The 20,433-nt window shown below is 45.7% G+C and overlaps 1 protein-coding gene across 1 annotated transcript in view; it reads right to left on the bottom strand.

The window, feature by feature from the left end:
• The window catches only part of LOC110513667 (dedicator of cytokinesis protein 1), a 527,949-nt gene that overhangs the window by 364,048 nt on the left and 143,468 nt on the right, over positions 1 to 20,433 (bottom strand). The window contains exons 20-23 of the mRNA XM_036990103.1: positions 15,823 to 15,912; positions 15,236 to 15,336; positions 11,867 to 11,995; positions 323 to 431 (exon numbers count right to left, since the gene is read on the bottom strand). Of these exons, the coding sequence (XP_036845998.1) occupies positions 323 to 431; positions 11,867 to 11,995; positions 15,236 to 15,336; positions 15,823 to 15,912 (429 nt within the window). The remainder of the gene's footprint in view (positions 1 to 322; positions 432 to 11,866; positions 11,996 to 15,235; positions 15,337 to 15,822; positions 15,913 to 20,433) is intronic.

Here is a 20,433-nt window from a genome sequence, read left to right on the forward strand (position 1 = left end):
TTATATTAAGTTAAAATAAAAGTGTTCATTATTCATTCAGTATTGTTGTAATTGTCATTATTACAAATATATATATATTTAAAAAAAAAATATATATATATATATATATATAAGGCCAATTAATCGGTATCAGCTTTTTTTTGGTCCTCCAATAATCGGTATTGAAAAATCATAATTGGTCGACCTCTACTATAGACACATAGTGGACATGAGATGGGAACTAGAGACTGATATACACAGGGAAACAGAATGCATAGAATACCATGGAAACACAAAAGGCATCACTCTGAAGCAGAGCCAGACTATATGATTGATGTCCTACCTTCACCATGCCTGTGTTCTCAGAGTTGATGTTCATCATGTCATTGAAGGAAGTGAAGAGATTCCTCAAGGACTCCATGAAGTCTGCTTCTCCTTTGTTCTCATACAGCCTGGGGAGAGGAGAGACGGATGGACGGACAGAGGGAGGGAGGTAGGAGGGAGAAGAGGAGAGATGGATGGAGGGAGGGATGGAGGAAGTGGAGAGATGTATGGATGGACGAAGGGAGTTAGGAGGGAGAAGAGGAGAGATGGATGGAGAGAGAGGAGAGATGGATGGAGAGAGAGGAGAGATGGATGGAGAGAGGAGAGATGGATGGAGAGAGAGGAGAGAGATGGATGGAGAGAGAGGAGAGAGATGGATGGAGGGAGAGGAGAGATGGATGGAGAGAGAGGAGAGATGGATGGAGAGAGAGGAGAGATGGATGGGGAGAGAAGAGAGATGGATGGAGGGAGAGGAGAGATGGATGGAGGGAGAGGAGAGATGGATGGAGAGAGAGGGGAGATGGATGGATGGATGGATGGAGGGAGTTAAGAGGGAGAAGAGGAGAGATGGATGGAGGGAGAGATGGATGATAGAGGGAAGTAGGAGGGAGAAGAGGAGCGATGGATGGATGGAGAGAGTTAGGAGGGAGAAGAGGCGAGACGGATGGAGGGAGAGGAGAGATGGATGGGGAGAGAGGAGAGATGGATGGAGGGAGAGGAGAGATGGATGGACGGACGGAGGGAGTTAGGAGGGAGAAGAGGAGAGATGGATGGAGGGAGGGAGAGGAGAGATGGATGGGGAGAGAGGAGAGATGGATGGAGGGAGAGGAGATATGGATGGATGGAGGGAGGGAGGTAGGAGGGAGAAGAGGAGAGATGGATGGATGGATAGGAGAGATGGGATGGACGGACGGAGGCAGGGAGTTAGGAGAGATGGATGGATGGACAGAGGGAGGTAGGAGGGAGAAGAGGAGAGATGGATGGAGGGAGAGGAGAGATGGATGGACGGACGGAGGGAGTTAGGAGGGAGAAGAGGAGAGATGGATGGAGGGAGAGGAGAGATGGATGGGGAGAGAGGAGAGATGGATGGAGGGAGAGGAGAGATGGATGGACGGACGGAGGGAGTTAGGAGGGAGAAGAGGAGAGATGGATGGAGGGAGGGAGAGGAGAGATGGTTGGGGAGAGAGGAGAGATGGATGGAGGGAGAGGAGATATGGATGGATGGAGGGAGGGAGGTAGGAGGGAGAAGAGGAGAGATGGATGGATGGATAGGAGAGATGGGATGGACGGACGGAGGCAGGGAGTTAGGAGAGATGGATGGATGGACAGAGGGAGGTAGGAGGGAGAAGAGGAGAGATGGATGGAGGGAGAGGAGAGATGGATGGACAGACGGAGGGAGGTAGGAGGAAGAAGAGGAGAGATGGGTGGAGGGAGAGATGGATGGACGGACGGACGGGAGGTAGGAGGGAGAAGAGGAGAGATGGATGGAGGGAGAGGAGAGAGGGATGGGGAGAAAAGAGATGGAGGGAAGAGGGATAAGAGGAGAGAGGGGTGGTATTAGAAAATGAGGAAGAGAGTGGGAGAGAGAGAGGAGTGGAGAGAAAAAGGGAGGAGAGGAGGAATTAAAACCGATGATTTAGAGACCTTTCATGAAGTCCCTCCACACACAGAGACCTGCTGTTAGCTCACACAGAGATGTAAACAGGCCCCCTGTAGCCAGATGCCAGTTGGCCACTTCTCTGTCATTGTTATATCACTGTTCTCTACCCATCAAACCAGGGCCCACTGACTGTAGGCTCTGCATGGGTTCCCAATGCAAATACTAAACAAGATCCAAATACCTTGATCATTGCTGATCATCGTTAGCATCTAAAACAAGCGGGCTACTCCAGCCTGTCTGCTTCCAGCGCCAAAAGCAGGGAAAACATGGACGGACGGACGGGAGGTAGGAGGGAGAAGAGGAGAGGTGGATGGACGGACGGACGGACGGGAGGTAGGAGGGAGAAGAGGAGAGGCGGCAGGGTAGCCTTAGTGGTTAGAGTGTTGGACTAGTAACTGGAAGGTTGCAAGTTCAAACCCCCGAGCTGACAAGGTACAAATCTGTCATTCTGCTCCTGAACAGGCAGTTTAAACCTCTTAGAGCTCTAGGGGCGCTATTTCATTTTTGGATAAAAAACGTTCCCGTTTTAAGCGCGATATTTTGTCACGAAAAGATGCTCGACTATGCATATTCTTGACAGTTTTGGAAAGAAAACACTCTGAAGTTTCAGAATCTGCAAAGATTTTGTCTGTAAGTGCCCCAGAACTCATTCTACAGGCGAAACCAAGATGATGCATCACCCAGGAATTAGCAGAATTTCTGAAGCTCTGTTTTCCATTCTCTCCTTATATGGCTGTGATTGCGCAAGGAATGAGCCTACACTTTCTGTCGTTCGCCCAAGGTCTTAGCAGCATTGTGACGTATTTGTAGGCATATCATTGGAAGATTGGCCATAAGAGACTACATTTTCCAGAGGTCCGCCCGGTGTCCTTTGTCTAAATTTGTGCGTAATCTTCAGGTGCGGTCATTTTCTCCTGGGATTCAGGAGAGAAAGCATGTGTCCAAGAACGATGTATCAATGAAGAGATATGTGAAAAACACCTTGAGGCTTGATTCTAAAAAACGTTTGCCATGTTTTCAGTCGATATTATGGAGTTAATTTGGAAAAAAGTTTTGAGGACTGAATTTATGGATTTTTTTTGGTAGCCAAATGTGATGTATAAAACGGAGCTATTTCTAATACACAAGGAATCTTTTTGGAAAAACTGAGCATCTGCTATCTAACTGAGAGTATCCTCATTGAAAACATCAGAAGTTCTTCAAAGGTAAATGATTTTATTTGAAGGCTTTTATGTTTTTGTTAATGTTGCGTGCTGGATGCTAACGCTAATGCTAACGCTAAATGCTAACGCGAAATGCTAACTCTAGCTAGCTACTTTTACACAAATGATTGTTTTCCTATGGTTGAGAAGCATATTTTGAAAATCTGAGATGACAGTGTTGTTTACAAAAGGCTAAGCTTGAGAGATGGCATATTTATTTCATTTCATTTGCGATTTTCATAAATAGTTAACGTTGTGTTATGCTAATGAGCTTGCTGATAGATTTACACAATCCTGGACAGGGGTTTTTTCATAGCTAAACGTGACGCAGAAAACGGAGCGATTTGTCCTAAACAAATAATCTTTCAGGAAAAACTGAACATTTGCTATCTGAGAGTCTCCTCATTGAAAACATCTGAAGTTCTTCAAAGGTAAATGATTTTTTTGAATGCTTTTCTGTTTTTTTGTGTAAATGTTGCCAGCTGAATGCTAATGCTAAATGCTACGTTAGCCATCAATACTGTTACACAAATGCTTGTTTTGCAATGGTTGAGAAGCATATTTTGAAAATCTGAGATGACAGTGTTGTTAACAAAAGGCTAAGCTTGAGAGATGGCATATTTATTTCATTTCATTTGCGATTTTCATGAATAGTTAACGTTGCGTTATGGTAATGAGCTTGAGTCTGTATTCACGAACCCGGATCCGGGATGGGGAGATCAGAAAGGTTAACTCACTGTTCCTAGGCCGTCATTGAAAATAAGAATTTGTTCTTAACTGACTTGCCTAGTTAAATAAAGGTCAAATAAAGAAAAAAAACACAACGGCAAGTCCTGGCATACCAAAACACTTATATTAATTAATTAATTAGCATATTCATCTGGAATACTTTACGCAGGGGGAAGAACAGTTCATGTACTGTGATTTATTGATGTGATGCGATCGCCAGGTACAAGGCTTTGTAACTGTTTTATAATGAAGGAATCAGGCTAGACGAGGTGTATACCACGGCTAAGGGCTGTTATTACCCATGACTCAACCACGGCTAAGGGCTGTTCTTACCCATGACTCAACCACGGCTAAGGGCTGTTATTACCCATGACTCAACCACGGCTAAGGGCTGTTATTACCCATGACTCAAACACGACTAAGGGCTGTTCTTACCCATGACTCAACCACGGCTAAGGGCTGTTCTTACCCATGACTCAACCACGGCTAAGGGCTGTTCTTACCCATGACTCAACCACGGCTAAGGGCTGTTCTTACCCATGACTCAACCACGGCTAAGGGCTGTTATTACCCATGACTCAACCACGGCTAAGGGCTGTTATTACCCATGACTCAACCACGGCTAAGGGCTGTTCTTACCCATGACTCAACCACGGCTAAGGGCTGTTATTACCCATGACTCAACCACGGCTAAGGGCTGTTCTTACCCATGACTCAACCACGGCTAAGGGCTGTTATTACCCATGACTCAACCACGGCTAAGGGCTGTTATTACCCATGACGCAACCAAGGCTAAGGGCTGTTCTTACCCATGACTCAACCAAGGCTAAGGGCTGTTATTACCCATGACTCAACCACGGCTAAGGGCTGTTATTACCCATGACTCAACCACGGCTAAGGGCTGTTATTACCCATGACTCAACCACGGCTAAGGGCTGTTATTACCCATGACTCAACCACGGCTAAGGGCTGTTATTACCCATGACTCAACCATGGCTAAGGGCTGTTATTACCCATGACACAACGCGGAGGGCCTGGACACATCCCTTAGCCGTGGTATATGGCCATATATCACAACCCCCCCGAGGTGCCTTATTGCTGTTATAAACTGGTTACCAACCTAACCATATCACGTTGAGCATTGGCTACACAGCGGGAAATGGTTAAACTCTGAGACTGTCGATTCCTACAGAATAAGAGCAAATCTTAGACACTAATTACTAGTCCGCAGCTAGATATAATTATCAACTGTGTGTAGTGACTCTTTTGTCTTTCCCGCTCTTTCTCAGACCACACCCACTTCCCAGTCCACACCCACTTCCCAGTCCACACCCACTTCCCAGTCCACACCCACTTCCCAGTCCACACCCACTTCCCAGTCCACACCCACTTCCCTTTGTCCACACCCACTTCCCAGTCTACACCCACTTCCCAGTCTACACCCACTTCCCAGTCTACACCCACTTCCCAGTCTACACCCACTTCCCAGTCCACACCCACTTCCCAGTCCACACCCACTTCCCAGTCCACACCCACTTCCCAGTCCACACCCACTTCCCAGTCTACACCCACTTCCCAGTCCACACCCACTTCCCAGTCCACACCCACTTCCCTTTGTCCACCAAGCCGTCATATTGGCTGAGCCCACTAGGGAACCTCATAATTTCCTTGTAACCAGATCTACTGTTTGTTTGTTTATGCATTTCTGTGATTGTAAATAAATGATTAAGACAATTGGTTTATGGATGACTCATAGTGAACACTGGGTTCGTGCAGATAACCAACAATTTACGACGTTTGGAATGAGACTAACGCGAGGTAAAGAAAAATTCATTCATTTAAATACTAACTGATCAGATGTTAAAATATCTGAAGAGTTATAATTAGGAAAATTATTAATTTGTAATCTGAATATTTTCCTTGGTGCCCCGACTTCCTAGTTAATTACATTTACATGATTAGTATAATCACGTAATAATTATTACAGAGAAATGATTTGGTTAAATACCAGTCTTCACTTTTAATGATACCGAAGACACGACAGTATGGAGGAATCTGGACTGTAACCGTTTGTATGGAGGAATCTGGACTGTAACAGTTAGTATGGAGGAATCTGGACTGTAACAGTTAGTATGGAGGAATCTGGACTGTAACAGTTAGTATGGAGGAATCTGGACTGTAACAGTTAGTATGGAGGAATCTGGACTGTAACAGTTAGTATGGAGGAATCTGGACTGTAACAGTTAGTATGGAGGAATCTGGACTGTAACCGTTTGTATGGAGGAATCTGGACTGTAACAGTTTGTATGGAGGAATCTGGACTGTAACAGTTAGTATGGAGGAATCTGGACTGTAACAGTTAGTATGGAGGAATCTGGACTGTAACAGTTAGTATGGAGGAATCTGGACTGTAACCGTTTGTATGGAGGCAGAATCTGGACTGTAACAGTTTGTATGGAGGAATCTGGACTGTAACAGTTAGTATGGAGGAATCTGGACTGTAACAGTTAGTATGGAGGAATCTGGACTGTAACAGTTAGTATGGAGGAATCTGGACTGTAACAGTTAGTATGGAGGAATCTGGACTGTAGCAGTTAGTATGGAGGAATCTGGACTGTAACAGTTAGTATGGAGGAATCTGGACTGTAACAGTTAGTATGGAGGAATCTGGACTGTAACAGTTAGTATGGAGGAATCTGGACTGTAACAGTTAGTATGGAGGAATCTGGACTGTAACAGTTAGTATGGAGGAACCTGGACTGTAACAGTTAGTATGGAGGAATCTGGACTGTAACAGTTAGTATGGAGGAATCTGGACTGTAACAGTTAGTATGGAGGAATCTGGACTGTAACAGTTAGTATGGAGGAATCTGGACTGTAACAGTTAGTATGGAGGAATCTGGACTGTAACAGTTAGTATGGAGGAATCTGGACTGTAACAGTTAGTATGGAGGAATCTGGACTGTAACAGTTAGTATGGAGGAATCTGGACTGTAACAGTTAGTATGGAGGAATCTGGACTGTAACAGTTAGTATGGAGGAATCTGGACTGTAACAGTTAGTATGGAGGAATCTGGACTGTAACAGTTAGTATGGAGGAATCTGGACTGTAACAGTTAGTATGGAGGAATCTGGACTGTAACAGTTAGTATGGAGGAACCTGGACTGTAACAGTTAGTATGGAGGAATCTGGACTGTAACAGTTAGTATGGAGGAATCTGGACTGTAACAGTTAGTATGGAGGAATCTGGACTGTAACAGTTAGTATGGAGGAATCTGGACTGTAACAGTTAGTATGGAGGAATCTGGACTGTAACAGTTAGTATGGAGGAATCTGGACTGTAACAGTTTGTATGGAGGCATCTGGACTGTAACAGTTTGTATGGAGGAATCTGGACTGTAACAGTTTGTATGGAGGCATCTGGACTGTAACAGTTAGTATGGAGGAATCTGGACTGTAACAGTTAGTATGGAGGAATCTGGACTGTAACAGTTAGTATGGAGGAATCTGGACTGTAACAGTTAGTATGGAGGAATCTGGACTGTAACAGTTAGTATGGAGGAATCTGGACTGTAACAGTTAGTATGGAGGAATCTGGACTGTAACAGTTAGTATGGAGGAATCTAGACTGTAACAGTTTGTATGGAGGAATCTGGACTGTAACAGTTAGTATGGAGGAATCTGGACTGTAACAGTATGGAGGAATCTGGACTGTAACAGTTAGTATGGAGGAATCTGGACTGTAACAGTTAGTATGGAGGAATCTGGACTGTAACAGTTAGTATGGAGGAATCTGGACTGTAACAGTTAGTATGGAGGAATCTGGACTGTAACAGTTAGTATGGAGGAATCTGGACTGTAACAGTTAGTATGGAGGAATCTGGACTGTAACAGTTAGTATGGAGGAATCTGGACTGTAACAGTTAGTATGGAGGAATCTGGACTGTAACAGTTTGTATGGAGGCAGAATCTGGACTGTAACAGTTTGTATGGAGGCAGAACCTGAAACTGCATCCCTGTAACTCTGTGTACGGTGCAAGACAGGAGATTAGGCCTCTATTATCTCATCCCCACAACATGGCTTGTATCCCAATCCCTTACACAACCATGTAAATCTCCCCAAACGGGAATGAAACTATAAAACGAGCTGCTTTGTGGGGGAATAAAACTAATGATGCGCATCGACCATCTCTGGAGTGTTACTGAGTAAAACACACGTTACTCTATAATCTACTTCCTGCTACACTGCTGAGGGGGACAAGACATGTTTAGAGGGGGTTACTTCCTGCTACACTGTTGAGGGGGACAAGACATGTTTAGAGGGGGTTACTTCCTGCTACACTGCTGAAGGGGGACAAGACATGTTTAGAGGGGGTTACTTCCTGCTACACTGTTGAGGGGGACAAGACATGTATAGAAGGGGTTACTTCCTGCTACACTGCTGAAGGGGGACAAGACATGTTTAGAGGGGGTTACTTCCTGCTACACTGTTGAGGGGGACAAGACATGTTTAGAGGGGGTTACTTCCTGCTACACTGTTGAGGGGGACAAGACATGTTTAGAGGGGGTTACTTCCTGCTACACTGCTGAAGGGGGACAAGACATGTTTAGAGGGGGTTACTTCCTGCTACACTGTTGAGGGGGACAAGACATGTTTAGAGGGGGTTACTTCCTGCTACACTGCTGAAGGGGGACAAGACATGTTTAGAGGGGGTTACTTCCTGCTACACTGTTGAGGGGGACAAGACATGTTTAGAGGGGGTTACTTCCTGCTGCACTGCTGAAGGGGGACAAGACATGTTTAGAGGGGGTTACTTCCTGCTACACTGCTGAAGGGGGACAAGACATGTTTAGAGGGGGTTACTTCCTGCTACACTGTTGAGGGGGACAAGACATGTTTAGAGGGGGTTACTTCCTGCTACACTGCTGAAGGGGGACAAGACATGTTTAGAGGGGGTTACTTCCTGCTACACTGTTGAGGGGGACAAGACATGTTTAGAGGGGGTTACTTCCTGCTACACTGCTGAAGGGGGACAAGACATGTTTAGAGGGGGTTACTTCCTGCTACACTGCTGAAGGGGGACAAGACATGTTTAGAGGGGGTTACTTCCTGCTACACTGTTGAGGGGGACAAGACATGTTTAGAGGGGGTTACTTCCTGCTACACTGCTGAAGGGGGACAAGACATGTTTAGAGGGGGTTACTTCCTGCTACACTGTTGAGGGTGACAAGACATGTTTAGAGGGGGTTACTTCCTGCTACACTGCTGAAGGGGGACAAGACATGTTTAGAGGGGGTTACTTCCTGCTACACCGTTGAGGGGGACAATACATGTTTAGAGGGGGTTACTTCCTGCTACACTGTTGAGGGGGACAAGACATGTTTAGAGGGGGTTACTTCCTGCTACACTGTTGAGGGGGACAAGACATGTTTAGAGGGGGTTACTTCCTGCTGCACTGCTGAAGGGGGACAAGACATGTTTAGAGGGGGTTACTTCCTGCTACACTGCTGAAGGGGGACAAGACATGTTTAGAGGGGGCTAGTTCCTGCTACACTGCTGAGGGGGACATGGCATGTTTAGAGGGGGTTACTTCCTGCTACACTGCTGAAGGGGGACATGGCATGTTTAGAGGGGGTTACTTCCTGCTACACTGCTGAATGGGACAAGACATGTTTAGAGGGGGTTACTTCCTGCTACACTGCTGAAGGGGGACAAGAAGGTATCCACATTACTTGACCTTGTCCACATTTTGTTGTATTACAGCCTCAATTTAAAATGAATTCAATGGAGATGTTGTGTCACGGTCCTACACACAATACCCCACTCATGTTAAAAATGGAATTATGTTTTTAGATATAATAATGAGTCGATAAGTATTCAACCCCTTTGTTATGACGAGCCGAAATAAGTTCAAGAGTAAAAAAATGTGCTTAACAAGTAACATAATCAGTTGCATGGACTCTGGGTGCAATAACAGGGTTTAACATTTTTAATGACTACCCCAACACATACAATTATCTGTAATGTCCCTCAGTCAAGCAGTGAATTTCAAACACAGATTCAACCACAAAGACCAGGGAGGTTTTCCAATGCCTCGCAAAGAAAGGAACCTATTGGTAGATGGGGTAAAACAAATTAAAAGCAGACATTGAATATCCCTTTGAGCATGGTGAAGTTATTAAATGACACTTTGGATGGTGTATCAATATACCGCGTCACTACAAAGATACAGGCGTCCTTCCTAACTCAGTTGCAGGAGAGGAAGGAAACCACTCAGGGATTTTCACCATGAGGCTAATTGTGACTTGTGACAGTAACAGAGTTTTAATGGCTCCGATAGGAGAAAACTGAGGATTGGATCAACAACATCGCAGTTACTCCACAATAATAACCTAAAAGACAGACATCCTGTTCAAACATACATCCTGTTCAAACATACATCCTGTTCAAACATACATCCTGTTCAAACATACATCCTGTTCAAACATACATCCTGTTCAAACATACATCCTGTTCAAACATACATCCTGTTCAAACATACATCCTGTTCAAACATACATCCTGTTCAAACATACATCCTGTTCAAACATACATCCTGTTCAAACATACATCCTGTTTGCAATAAAAGGCACTAAAGTAAAACTGCAAAACCTTTGGCAAAGAAATGTACTTCATCATCCGAACACAAAAGAGTTCTGTTTTTTGGCTGCATCATGTTATGGGTATGCTTGTCATCGGCAAGGACTAGAGAGATCTTTAGCATAAAAAATAAAACAAAACAGAGGTAAGCACGGGCTAAACCTGGTTCAGTCTGCTTTCCAAAAGGACACTTGGGGAGAGTAATTCACCGTACAGCAGGACAATAACCTCAAAACACAAAGGTCCAATCGACACTGGAGTTGCTTTCCAAGATGACATTGAATGTTCCCGAGGGGCAGGAAGTTTAAGTTTTCGACTGAAATCGGCTTGAAAAATCCATGTCAAGACTTGAAAATGGCTGTCTAGCAATGATCAGCAACCAAACTTGACAGAGTTTGAAGAATTTAAAAAAGAATCGTGTGCAAATATTGTACAATCCAGGTCTGCAAAGCTCTTAGAGATTTACCCAGAAAGACTCACAGTTAGAATCACTGTTGGCAGCGATTATAACTAAGGAGTACGGATACTTACGATAAATGAGATATTTCTGTATTTCATTTTCAAAACATTTGCACAAAAATATGTCAATTATGGGGTATTGTGTGTAGATGGGAGAGAGAAAAACATCTATTAAATCAATTTTAAATTCAGGCTGTAACACAACAAAAAGGTGTAATAAGTCAAGGGGTATGAAGACATTGTGAAGGCCCTGTAGTATATCACACAGCATGTACTTCCTACTGTCAATGTTTACATTCAAACGGAAACGGATACAGACGGGACTGATCAACACTAAAGTCAGACTATTCACATGAACAAGTTGAGCAGAGGAGTGTGTAGGAGTGTGTAGGGGGGTGTAAGGGGGTATAGGGGTGTGTAGTAGTGTGTAGTAGTGTGTAGTAAGTAGTGTGTAGCGGGGTGTAGGGGTGTGTAGTAGTGTGTAGTAGTGTGTAGGGGGGTATAGGGGGTGTAGGGGAGTGTAGGGGTGTGTAGGGGTGTAGGGGGTGTGTAGGGGGGTGTAGGGGTGTGTGGGGGTGTGTGGGGGTGTGTGTGTGAGGGGGGTGTGGGGGTGTGTATGGGGTGTGTAGGGGTGTGTATGGGGAGTGTAGGGGTGTAGGGGGTGTAGGGGTGTGTGGGGGTGTGTGGGGGTGTGTGTAGGGGGGTGTAGTAGTGTGTAGGGGTGTGTAGGGGTGTGTATGGGGAGTGTAGGGGTGTAGGGGGTGTGTAGGGGGGTGTAGGGGTGTGTGGGGGTGTGTGGGGGTGTGTGTGGGGGGGGGGGGGGGTGTAGGGGTGTGTAGGGGGGGGGGTAGGGGGGGTGTGTGTACACTTACTGGTTGAAGAGGACCCTGGAACGCACTATAAACTTGAATATGTACTCCAGAGCTTTCATGGCCTTCAGCAGCTGTTCCGTCAGCTTCTCTGCATTCTCCACATAGTTCTTCAGAACCTTGGTCAGCTTCCTGAAGAACATACACACATATATATATATTTTTATATATATATATATATATTCATATACATATATTTATATACATATACATATACACACATTTATACACATACATACAAACATACATGTATACTTATATACATGTATATACATATACACACATACATAAATACTTATATATATATATACATATACACACATACATATACACACATACATATATACTTATATACATGTATATACATATACACACACATATATATATACTTATATATATGTATATACATATACACACATACATATATACTTATATATATGCATATACACACATACATATATACTTATATACATGTATATACATATACACACATACATATATACTTATATACATGTATATACATATACACACATACATATATACTTATATACATGTATATACATATACATATATACAGTGCCTTGCGAAAGTATTCGGCCCCCTTGAACTTTGCGACCTTTTGCCACATTTCAGGCTTCAAACATAAAGATATAAAACTGTATTTTTTTGTGAAGAATCAACAACAAGTGGGACACAATCATGAAGTGGAACGACATTTATTGGATATTTCAAACTTTTTTAACAAATCAAAAACTGAAAAATTGGGCGTGCTAAATTATTCAGCCCCTTTACTTTCAGTGCAGCAAACTCTCTCCAGAAGTTCAGTGAGGATCTCTGAATGATCCAATGTTGACCTAAATGACTAATGATGATAAATACAATCCACCTGTGTGTAATCAAGTCTCCGTATAAATGCACCTGCACTGTGATAGTCTCAGAGGTCCGTTAAAAGCGCAGAGAGCATCATGAAGAACAAGGAACACACCAGGCAGGTCCGAGATACTGTTGTGAAGAAGTTTAAAGCCGGATTTGGATACAAAAAGATTTCCCAAGCTTTAAACATCCCAAGGAGCACTGTGCAAGCAATAATATTGAAATGGAAGGAGTATCAGACCACTGCAAATCTACCAAGACCTGGCCGTCCCTCTAAACTTTCAGCTCATACAAGGAGAAGACTGATCAGAGATGCAGCCAAGAGGCCCATGATCACTCTGGATGAACTGCAGAGATCTACAGCTGAGGTGGGAGACTCTGTCCGTAGGACAACAATCAGTCGTATATTGCACAAATCTGGCCTTTATGGAAGAGTGCAAGAAGAAAGCCATTTCTTAAAGATATCCATAAAATGTGTTGTTTAAAGTTTGCCACAAGCCACCTGGGAGACACACCAAACATGTGGAAGAAGGTGCTCTGGTCAGATGAAACCAAAATGCAACTTTTTAGCAACAATGCAAAACGTTATGTTTGGCGTAAAAGCAACACAGCTCATCACCCTGAACACACCATCCCCACTGTCAAACATGGTGGTGGCAGCATCATGGTTTGGGCCTGCTTTTCTACAGCAGGGACAGGGAAGATGGTTAAAATTGATGGGAAGATGGATGGAGGCAAATACAGGACCATTCTGGAAGAAAACCTGATGGAGTCTGCAAAAGACCTGAGACTGGGACGGAGATTTGTCTTCCAACAAGACAATGATCCAAAACATAAAGCAAAATCTACAATGGAATGATTCAAAAATAAACATATCCAGGTGTTAGAATGGCCAAGTCAAAGTCCAGACCTGAATCCAATCGAGAATCTGTGGAAAGAACTGAAAACTGCTGTTCACAAATGCTGGCTCTCACAGACCTGAAACAACTTCTTTAAGAGGCTCCTCTGTCCTCCACTCGTTACCTGTATTAATGGCACCTGTTTGAACTTGTTATCAGTATAAAAGCAGAGCGAAAGGAGAGAGCCTCCCCTCCCCTCCTCTACCCTCCCCACCCCACCCCTACCCTCCCCTCCTACATAGTGGTTTAGGACCGTGGTCTGCTTCCTGTGAAATCCAAATTCAAGCAGTTGATCATCCATTCTGGGAAGATGTTCTGGAAACCCGTTACGAACCCACCTCGCCGAGACGCTCCTACGTCGTGTTCAGTTGTATTCGTTCACATTGAACACGTACAGCATTTATTAACAGCTGTTGGCATGCCGATGGAGTCCCACGTTATGCACATGGCCTTGGTACAGGGTTTATGCTCCAACAGGGAGAAGAAGCGGGGGCGCAGTGGTTAAGGGCGCTGTACTGCATCGCCAGCTGTGCCACCAGAGACTCTGGGTTCGAGCCCAGGCTCTGTCGTAACCGGCCGTAACCGGTAGGTCTGTGGGGCGACGCACAATTGGCCTAGCGTCGCCCGGGTTAGGGAGGGTTTGGCTGGTAGGGATACCCTTGTCTCATCGCGCACCAGCAACTCCTGTGGTGGGCCGGGCGCAGTGCGCGCTAGCCAAGGTTGCCAGGTGCACGGTGTAGCCTCCGACACATTGGTGCGGCTGGCTTCCAGGTTGGATGCACGCTGTGTTAAGAAGCAGTGCGGCTTGGTTGGGTTGTGTATCGGAGGACGCATGACTTTCAACCTTCGTCTCTCCCGAGCCCGTACGGGAGTTGTAGCGATGAGACAAGATAGTAGCTACTAAACAATTGGATACCACGAAATTGGGGAGAGAAAGGGTTAAAAAAAAAAAATAATTAAAAAGAAGAAGAAGCAGCATGATGAAAACATGATCCACAAAAAGGACCAATCAGCCCCCCCCCCCCCCCCCCCCGCTCATTATAGAGTGGACAGAACATTAGGAACACCTTCCTTATATATACACTAGCAGCGGCACCCCCCCATACACACACCCTCAGAACAGCCACAATTCGTCAGAGAATGGATTGTAAAATGTGTTTGAAAGCGTTCCACAGGGATGCTGGCCCACGTCGACTCCAACGCTTCCCACAGTTGGATGGATGGCCTTTGGGTGGTGGACCGTTCTTGATAATCACAGGAACCTGTTGACCCTGCAGCGTTGCAGTTCCAGATCCACCTGGCCACCCACTACCATACCCCGTCCAAAGGCACCTAAATATCATGTCATGCCCAGTCACCCTCTGAATGGTACACGTACACAATCCATGTCTCAATTGTCTCAAGGCTTAAAGATCCTTCTTTAACCCGTCTCCTCCTCTTCATCTACACTGATTGAAATGGGTTTATCAATTTACATCAATAAGGGATCATATCTTTCACCTGGATTCACCTGGTCAGTCTGTGTCATGGAAAGAGCAGGTGTTCCTAATGGTTTGTCCCCACTCAGTGTATTTCTCCAGTAGTAATAAGCTGTACTCACGTGTACGCCAGAGTAGCACTGAAATGCTTCCTTATGTAGGTCTCAAGGACGGGGTTAAAGTGCTGAAACTTTCTGTCTGCAATGAGTCCAATTATGAATACCTGCCAGGAATCAAAACAGAAACACAGTCATTACAAACACAAACCGTACGGTCACAACTTTCTGTCTGCAATTATACATAACTATATAATGTTTTATTAGGCGTCCCAACAGGTAGGCGTCCCTGTCCTCTGGTTGTCTCTAACCCAGGACCTGTCTTTGTCTCTGGCACATAGCTAACATTCCTTAATGGTGGTCAGGTGTGTATTTAACTTTCAAAACCACACAATGCCTGAGGCAGACCAGAGGCAGAGAGACAATCTGGGACAACTTTTCTGTATTCTGTTTGTCCACACGGGATACTGTGAATCTATGTCAACTTTCTCTTTGACAACACACACACACATTAGTGATGTGTATGAGTCATAGCTGTACGATACGGTCACACCGCCACAGTCTGGTATAACAGTATAACATCCTAACACACGAAACAGAACAAAATCAAATATTTAATGTGTGTGTGTGTTTTAAAAACGACCTGTACTTACCAAGGAATCAAACACCAGGGTGTCAAACGTGTCACTGTCTGAGTTCTCCATCATGATGTTAAACAGGGCATCAAGGGTGTCCTGCAGAAACTACAATGACAAGAAACACAACGTGTTACAACAGAGAGAGGATATACAGTGCCTTGCGAAAAGTATTCGGCCCCCTTGAACTTTGCGACCTTTTGCCACATTTCAGGCTTCAAACATAAAGATATAAAACTGTATTTTTTTGTGTTGAATCAACAACAAGTGGGACACAATCATGAAGTGGAACGACATTTATTGGATATTTCAAACTTTTTTCAGAAGTTCCGGGAAAAAGAAAGGCGGAGGGATTTGATTTATGATTAACAACTCATGTTGCGATTTTGGTAACGTACAGGAAGTCCTTTTTGATCTCCCGATCTGGAACACCTCACCATCAAATGCCGACCACATTACCTCCCAAGAGAATTTTCTTCGATCATCATTACTGCCTATGGGCAAACTGGAAACTGCTTATCAATGTATTGTAGCTGGGGTCTTTAATAAAGAAAATCTTAGGAAAATGTCAACAAAATTCTAAACACATCCTCTGTGCTACACGCGCATCACAAACTCTGGATCATTGCCACCCGCCCTCCCTTCTGCAAATCAGATCACGCCTCCATTCTGCTCCTATACGCAGAGACTTGAGCAGATAGAACCCATGGTGAGGACTGTTCAACGTTGGTCTGACCAATCAGAATCTATTCTTGATCACGCTCTAACCTCTAGGCTACCTGCATGGAGGATGTTGTTACCACTGTGACGATTACAAATGATCCAAACCATTACGAGACGACAGCATTTGTGCAAAACTGAAAGTGCAAATTTAACCATGGCATGGTGACTAGGAACATGGACATGTACAAACAGACCAGCTATGACCTCCATTAGGCTCCGTAAGGCATTCACAGAGGCTAAACGACAGTACAGGGACAAAGTGGAGTCGCAATTCAACGGCTCAGACACGAGATGTATGTGGCAGGGACTCCAGACAATCACTGATTATAAAAAGGCAAAGCCAACCACATCGCAGACACCGATGCCTCGCTTCCAGGAAAACCACATCTAGCCACAGTCACGGGCCCTCGCAGCACACGAGTCCCCAGAGCAGACTAGCTGGCTGGAGTGTTTTACGGACAAATCCAAGAACTCACTTCTATTATCATGAAGTGCTTTGAGAGGCTAGTTAAGGACCACATCACCTCCATCCTACCTGACACCCAGGACCCACTTCAATTGCAAAAGCTCATCATTAAGCTCGGGCCCTGGATCTGAACTCAGTCCTGTGGAACTGGGTGCTGGACTTCCTGACGGGCCAACCCCAAGAGGTGAAGGTAGGCAACAATACCTGTGCCACGCTGATCCTGAACAAGGGGAGCCCCAAAGGGGTGGGTGCTCAGCCCCTTCCTGTACTCTGTGTTCACCCATGAAAGGCGTAAAATCAATCATCAAGTTTGCTGACGACAACAGTGTTAAGCCTGATTACCAACACTGACAAGACAGCCTACTGGGAGGAGGTGAGAGCCCTGGTAGAGTGGTGCCAGGAAAATAACCACTCCCTCAACGTCAACAAAACCAAGGAGCTGATCGTAGACTACAGAGGACAGCAGAAAGAGCACGTCCCCATCCACATCGACGGGGCAGCAGCGGAGAGGGTCAAAGCTTCAAGTTCCTCGGCGTGCACGTCACTGACAACCTGAAAGGGTCCCTTAACACAGACAGCGTTGTGAAGAAGGCGCAACAGAGCTTCTTCAACCTCAGGAGGGTGAAGAAATTGGGCTTGGCCCCTAACACCCTCACTAACTTCTACAAATGGACTGTTGAGAGCATCCTGTCTGTCTGTATCATAAAAACTGCGTTGAAATGTATTTGGCTAAGGTGTACAGTTGAAGTCGGAAATGTACACATACTTAGGTTGGAGTCATTAAAACTCGTTTTTCAACCACTCCACACATTTCTTGTTAACAAACTATAGTTCTGGCAAGTTGGTTAGGACATCTACTTTGTGCAGTACACTTTTTCCAACAATTGTTAACAGACAGATTATTTCACTTATAATTCACTGTATCACAATTCCAGTGGGTCAGAAGTTTACATACACTAAGCTGACTATGCCTTTAAACAGCTTGGAAAATTCCAGAAAATTATGTCATGGTTTTAGAAGCTACTGATAGGCTAATTGACATCATTTGAGTCAATTGGAGGTGTACCTGTGGATGTATTTCAAGGCCTACCTTCAAACTCAGTGACTCTTTGCTTGACATCATGGGAAAATCTAAAGAAATCAGCCAAGACCTCAGAAAAAAATTGTAAGGTAAGGGTGGAGAGTTGTGGAGTAGTGAGGAATGGGGGTCGAGGTCAGGTCAGGTCACTGATAAGGGTGGAGAGTTGTGGAGTAGTGAGGAATGGGGGCCGAGGTCAGGTCAGGTCACTGATAAGGGTGGAGAGTTGTGGAGTAGTGAGGAATGGGGGCCGAGGTCAGGTCAGGTCACTGATAAGGGTGGAGAGTTGTGGAGTAGTGAGGAATGGGGGCCGAGGTCAGGTCAGGTCACTGATAAGGGTGGAGAGTTGTGGAGTAGTGAGGAATGGGGGCCGAGGTCAGGTCAGTTCACTGATAAGGGTGGAGAGTTGTGGAGTAGTGAGGAATGGGGGCCGAGGTCAGGTCAGGTCACTGATAAGGGTGGAGAGTTGTGGAGTAGTGAGGAATGGGGGCCGAGGTCAGGTCAGGTCACTGATAAGGGTGGAGAGTTGTGGAGTAGTGAGGAATGGGGGCCGAGGTCAGGTCAGGTCACTGATAAGGGTGGAGAGATGTGGAATAGTGAGAAATGGGGGTCGAGGTCAGTGATAAGGGTGGAGAGATGTGGAGTAGTGAGGAATAGGGGCCGAGGTCAGGTCACTGATAAGGGTGGAGAGTTGTGGAGTAGTGAGGAATGGGGGCCAAGGTCAGGTCACTGATAAGGGTGGAGAGTTGTGGAGTAGTGAGGAATGGGGGCCGAGGTCAGGTCAGGTCAGTGATAAGGGTGGAGAGTTGTGGAGTAGTGAGGAATGGGGGCCGAGGTCAGGTCAGGTCACTGATAAGGGTGGAGAGTTGTGGAGTAGTGAGGAATGGGGGCCGAGGTCAGGTCACTGATAAGGGTGGAGAGATGTGGAGTAGTGAGGAATGGGGGTGAGGTCAGGTCACTGATAAGGGTGGAGAGATGTGGAGTAGTGAGGAATGGGGGTGAGGTCAGGTCACTGATAAGGGTGGAGAGATGTGGAGTAGTGAGGAATGGGGGTGAGGTCAGGTCACTGATAAGGGTGGAGAGATGTGGAGTAGTGAGGAATGGTCAGGTCAGGTCACTGATAAGGGTGGAGAGATGTGGAGTAGTGAGGAATGGGGGTGAGGTCAGGTCACTGATAAGGGTGGAGAGATGTGGAGTAGTGAGGAATGGGGGTGAGGTCAGGTCACTGATAAGGGTGGAGAGATGTGGAGTAGTGAGGAATGGTCAGGTCAGGTCACTGATAAGGGTGGAGAGATGTGGAGTAGTGAGGAATGGGGGTCGAGGTCAGGTCACTGATAAGAGTGGAGAGATGTGGAGTAGTGAGGAATGGGGGTTGAGGTCAGGTCAGGTCACTGATAAGGGTGGAGAGATGTGGAGTAGTGAGGAATGGAGGTCAGGTCAGGTCACTGATAAGAGTGGAGAGATGTGGAGTAGTGAGGAATGGGGGTCGAGGTCAGGTCAGGTCACTGATAAGGGTGGAGAGATGTGGAGTAGTGAGGAATGGGGGTGACGTCAGGTCACTGATAAGGGTGGAGAGCTGTGGAGTAGTGAGGAATGGGGGCCGAGGTCAGGTCACTGATAAGGGTGGAGAGATGTGGAGTAGTGAGGAATGGGGGTTGAGGTCAGTGATAAGGGTGGAGAGATGTGGAGTAGTGAGGAATGGGGGTTGAAGTCAGTGATAAGGGTGGAGAGATGTGGAGTAGTGAGGAATGGGGGTCGAGGTCAGTGATAAGGGTGGAGAGATGTGGAGTAGTGAGGAATGGGGGTTGAGGTCAGTGATAAGGGTGGAGAGATGTGGAGTAGTGAGGAATGGGGGTTGAGGTCAGTGATAAGGGTGGAGAGATGTGGAGTAGTGAGGAATGGGGGTTAAGGTCAGTGATAAGGGTGGAGAGCTGTGGAGTAGTGAGGAATGGGGGTGAGGTCAGGTCAGTGATAAGGGTGGGGAGATGTGGAGTAGTGAGGAATGGGGGTGACGTCAGGTCAGTGATAAGCGTGGGGAGATGTGGAGTAGTGAGGAATGGGGGTCGAGGTCAGTGATAAGGGTGGAGAGCTGTGGAGTAGTGAGGAATGGAGGTCAGGTCAGGTCACTGATAAGGGTGGAGAGCTGTGGAGTAGTGAGGAATGGGGGTCGAGGTCAGGTCACTGATAAGGGTAGAGAGATGTGGAGTAGTGAGGAATGGGGGTTGAGTTCAGGTCAGGTCACTGATAAGGGTGGAGAGATGTGGAGTAGTGAGGAATGGGGGTCGAGGTCAGGTCAGGTCACTGATAAGGGTGGAGAGATGTGGAGTAGTGAGGAATGGGGGTCGAGGTCAGTGATAAGGGT

This window comes from Oncorhynchus mykiss, chromosome 1 (assembly GCF_013265735.2).
Source record: "Oncorhynchus mykiss isolate Arlee chromosome 1, USDA_OmykA_1.1, whole genome shotgun sequence".
NCBI classification, from domain to species: Eukaryota; Metazoa; Chordata; class Actinopteri; order Salmoniformes; family Salmonidae; genus Oncorhynchus; species Oncorhynchus mykiss.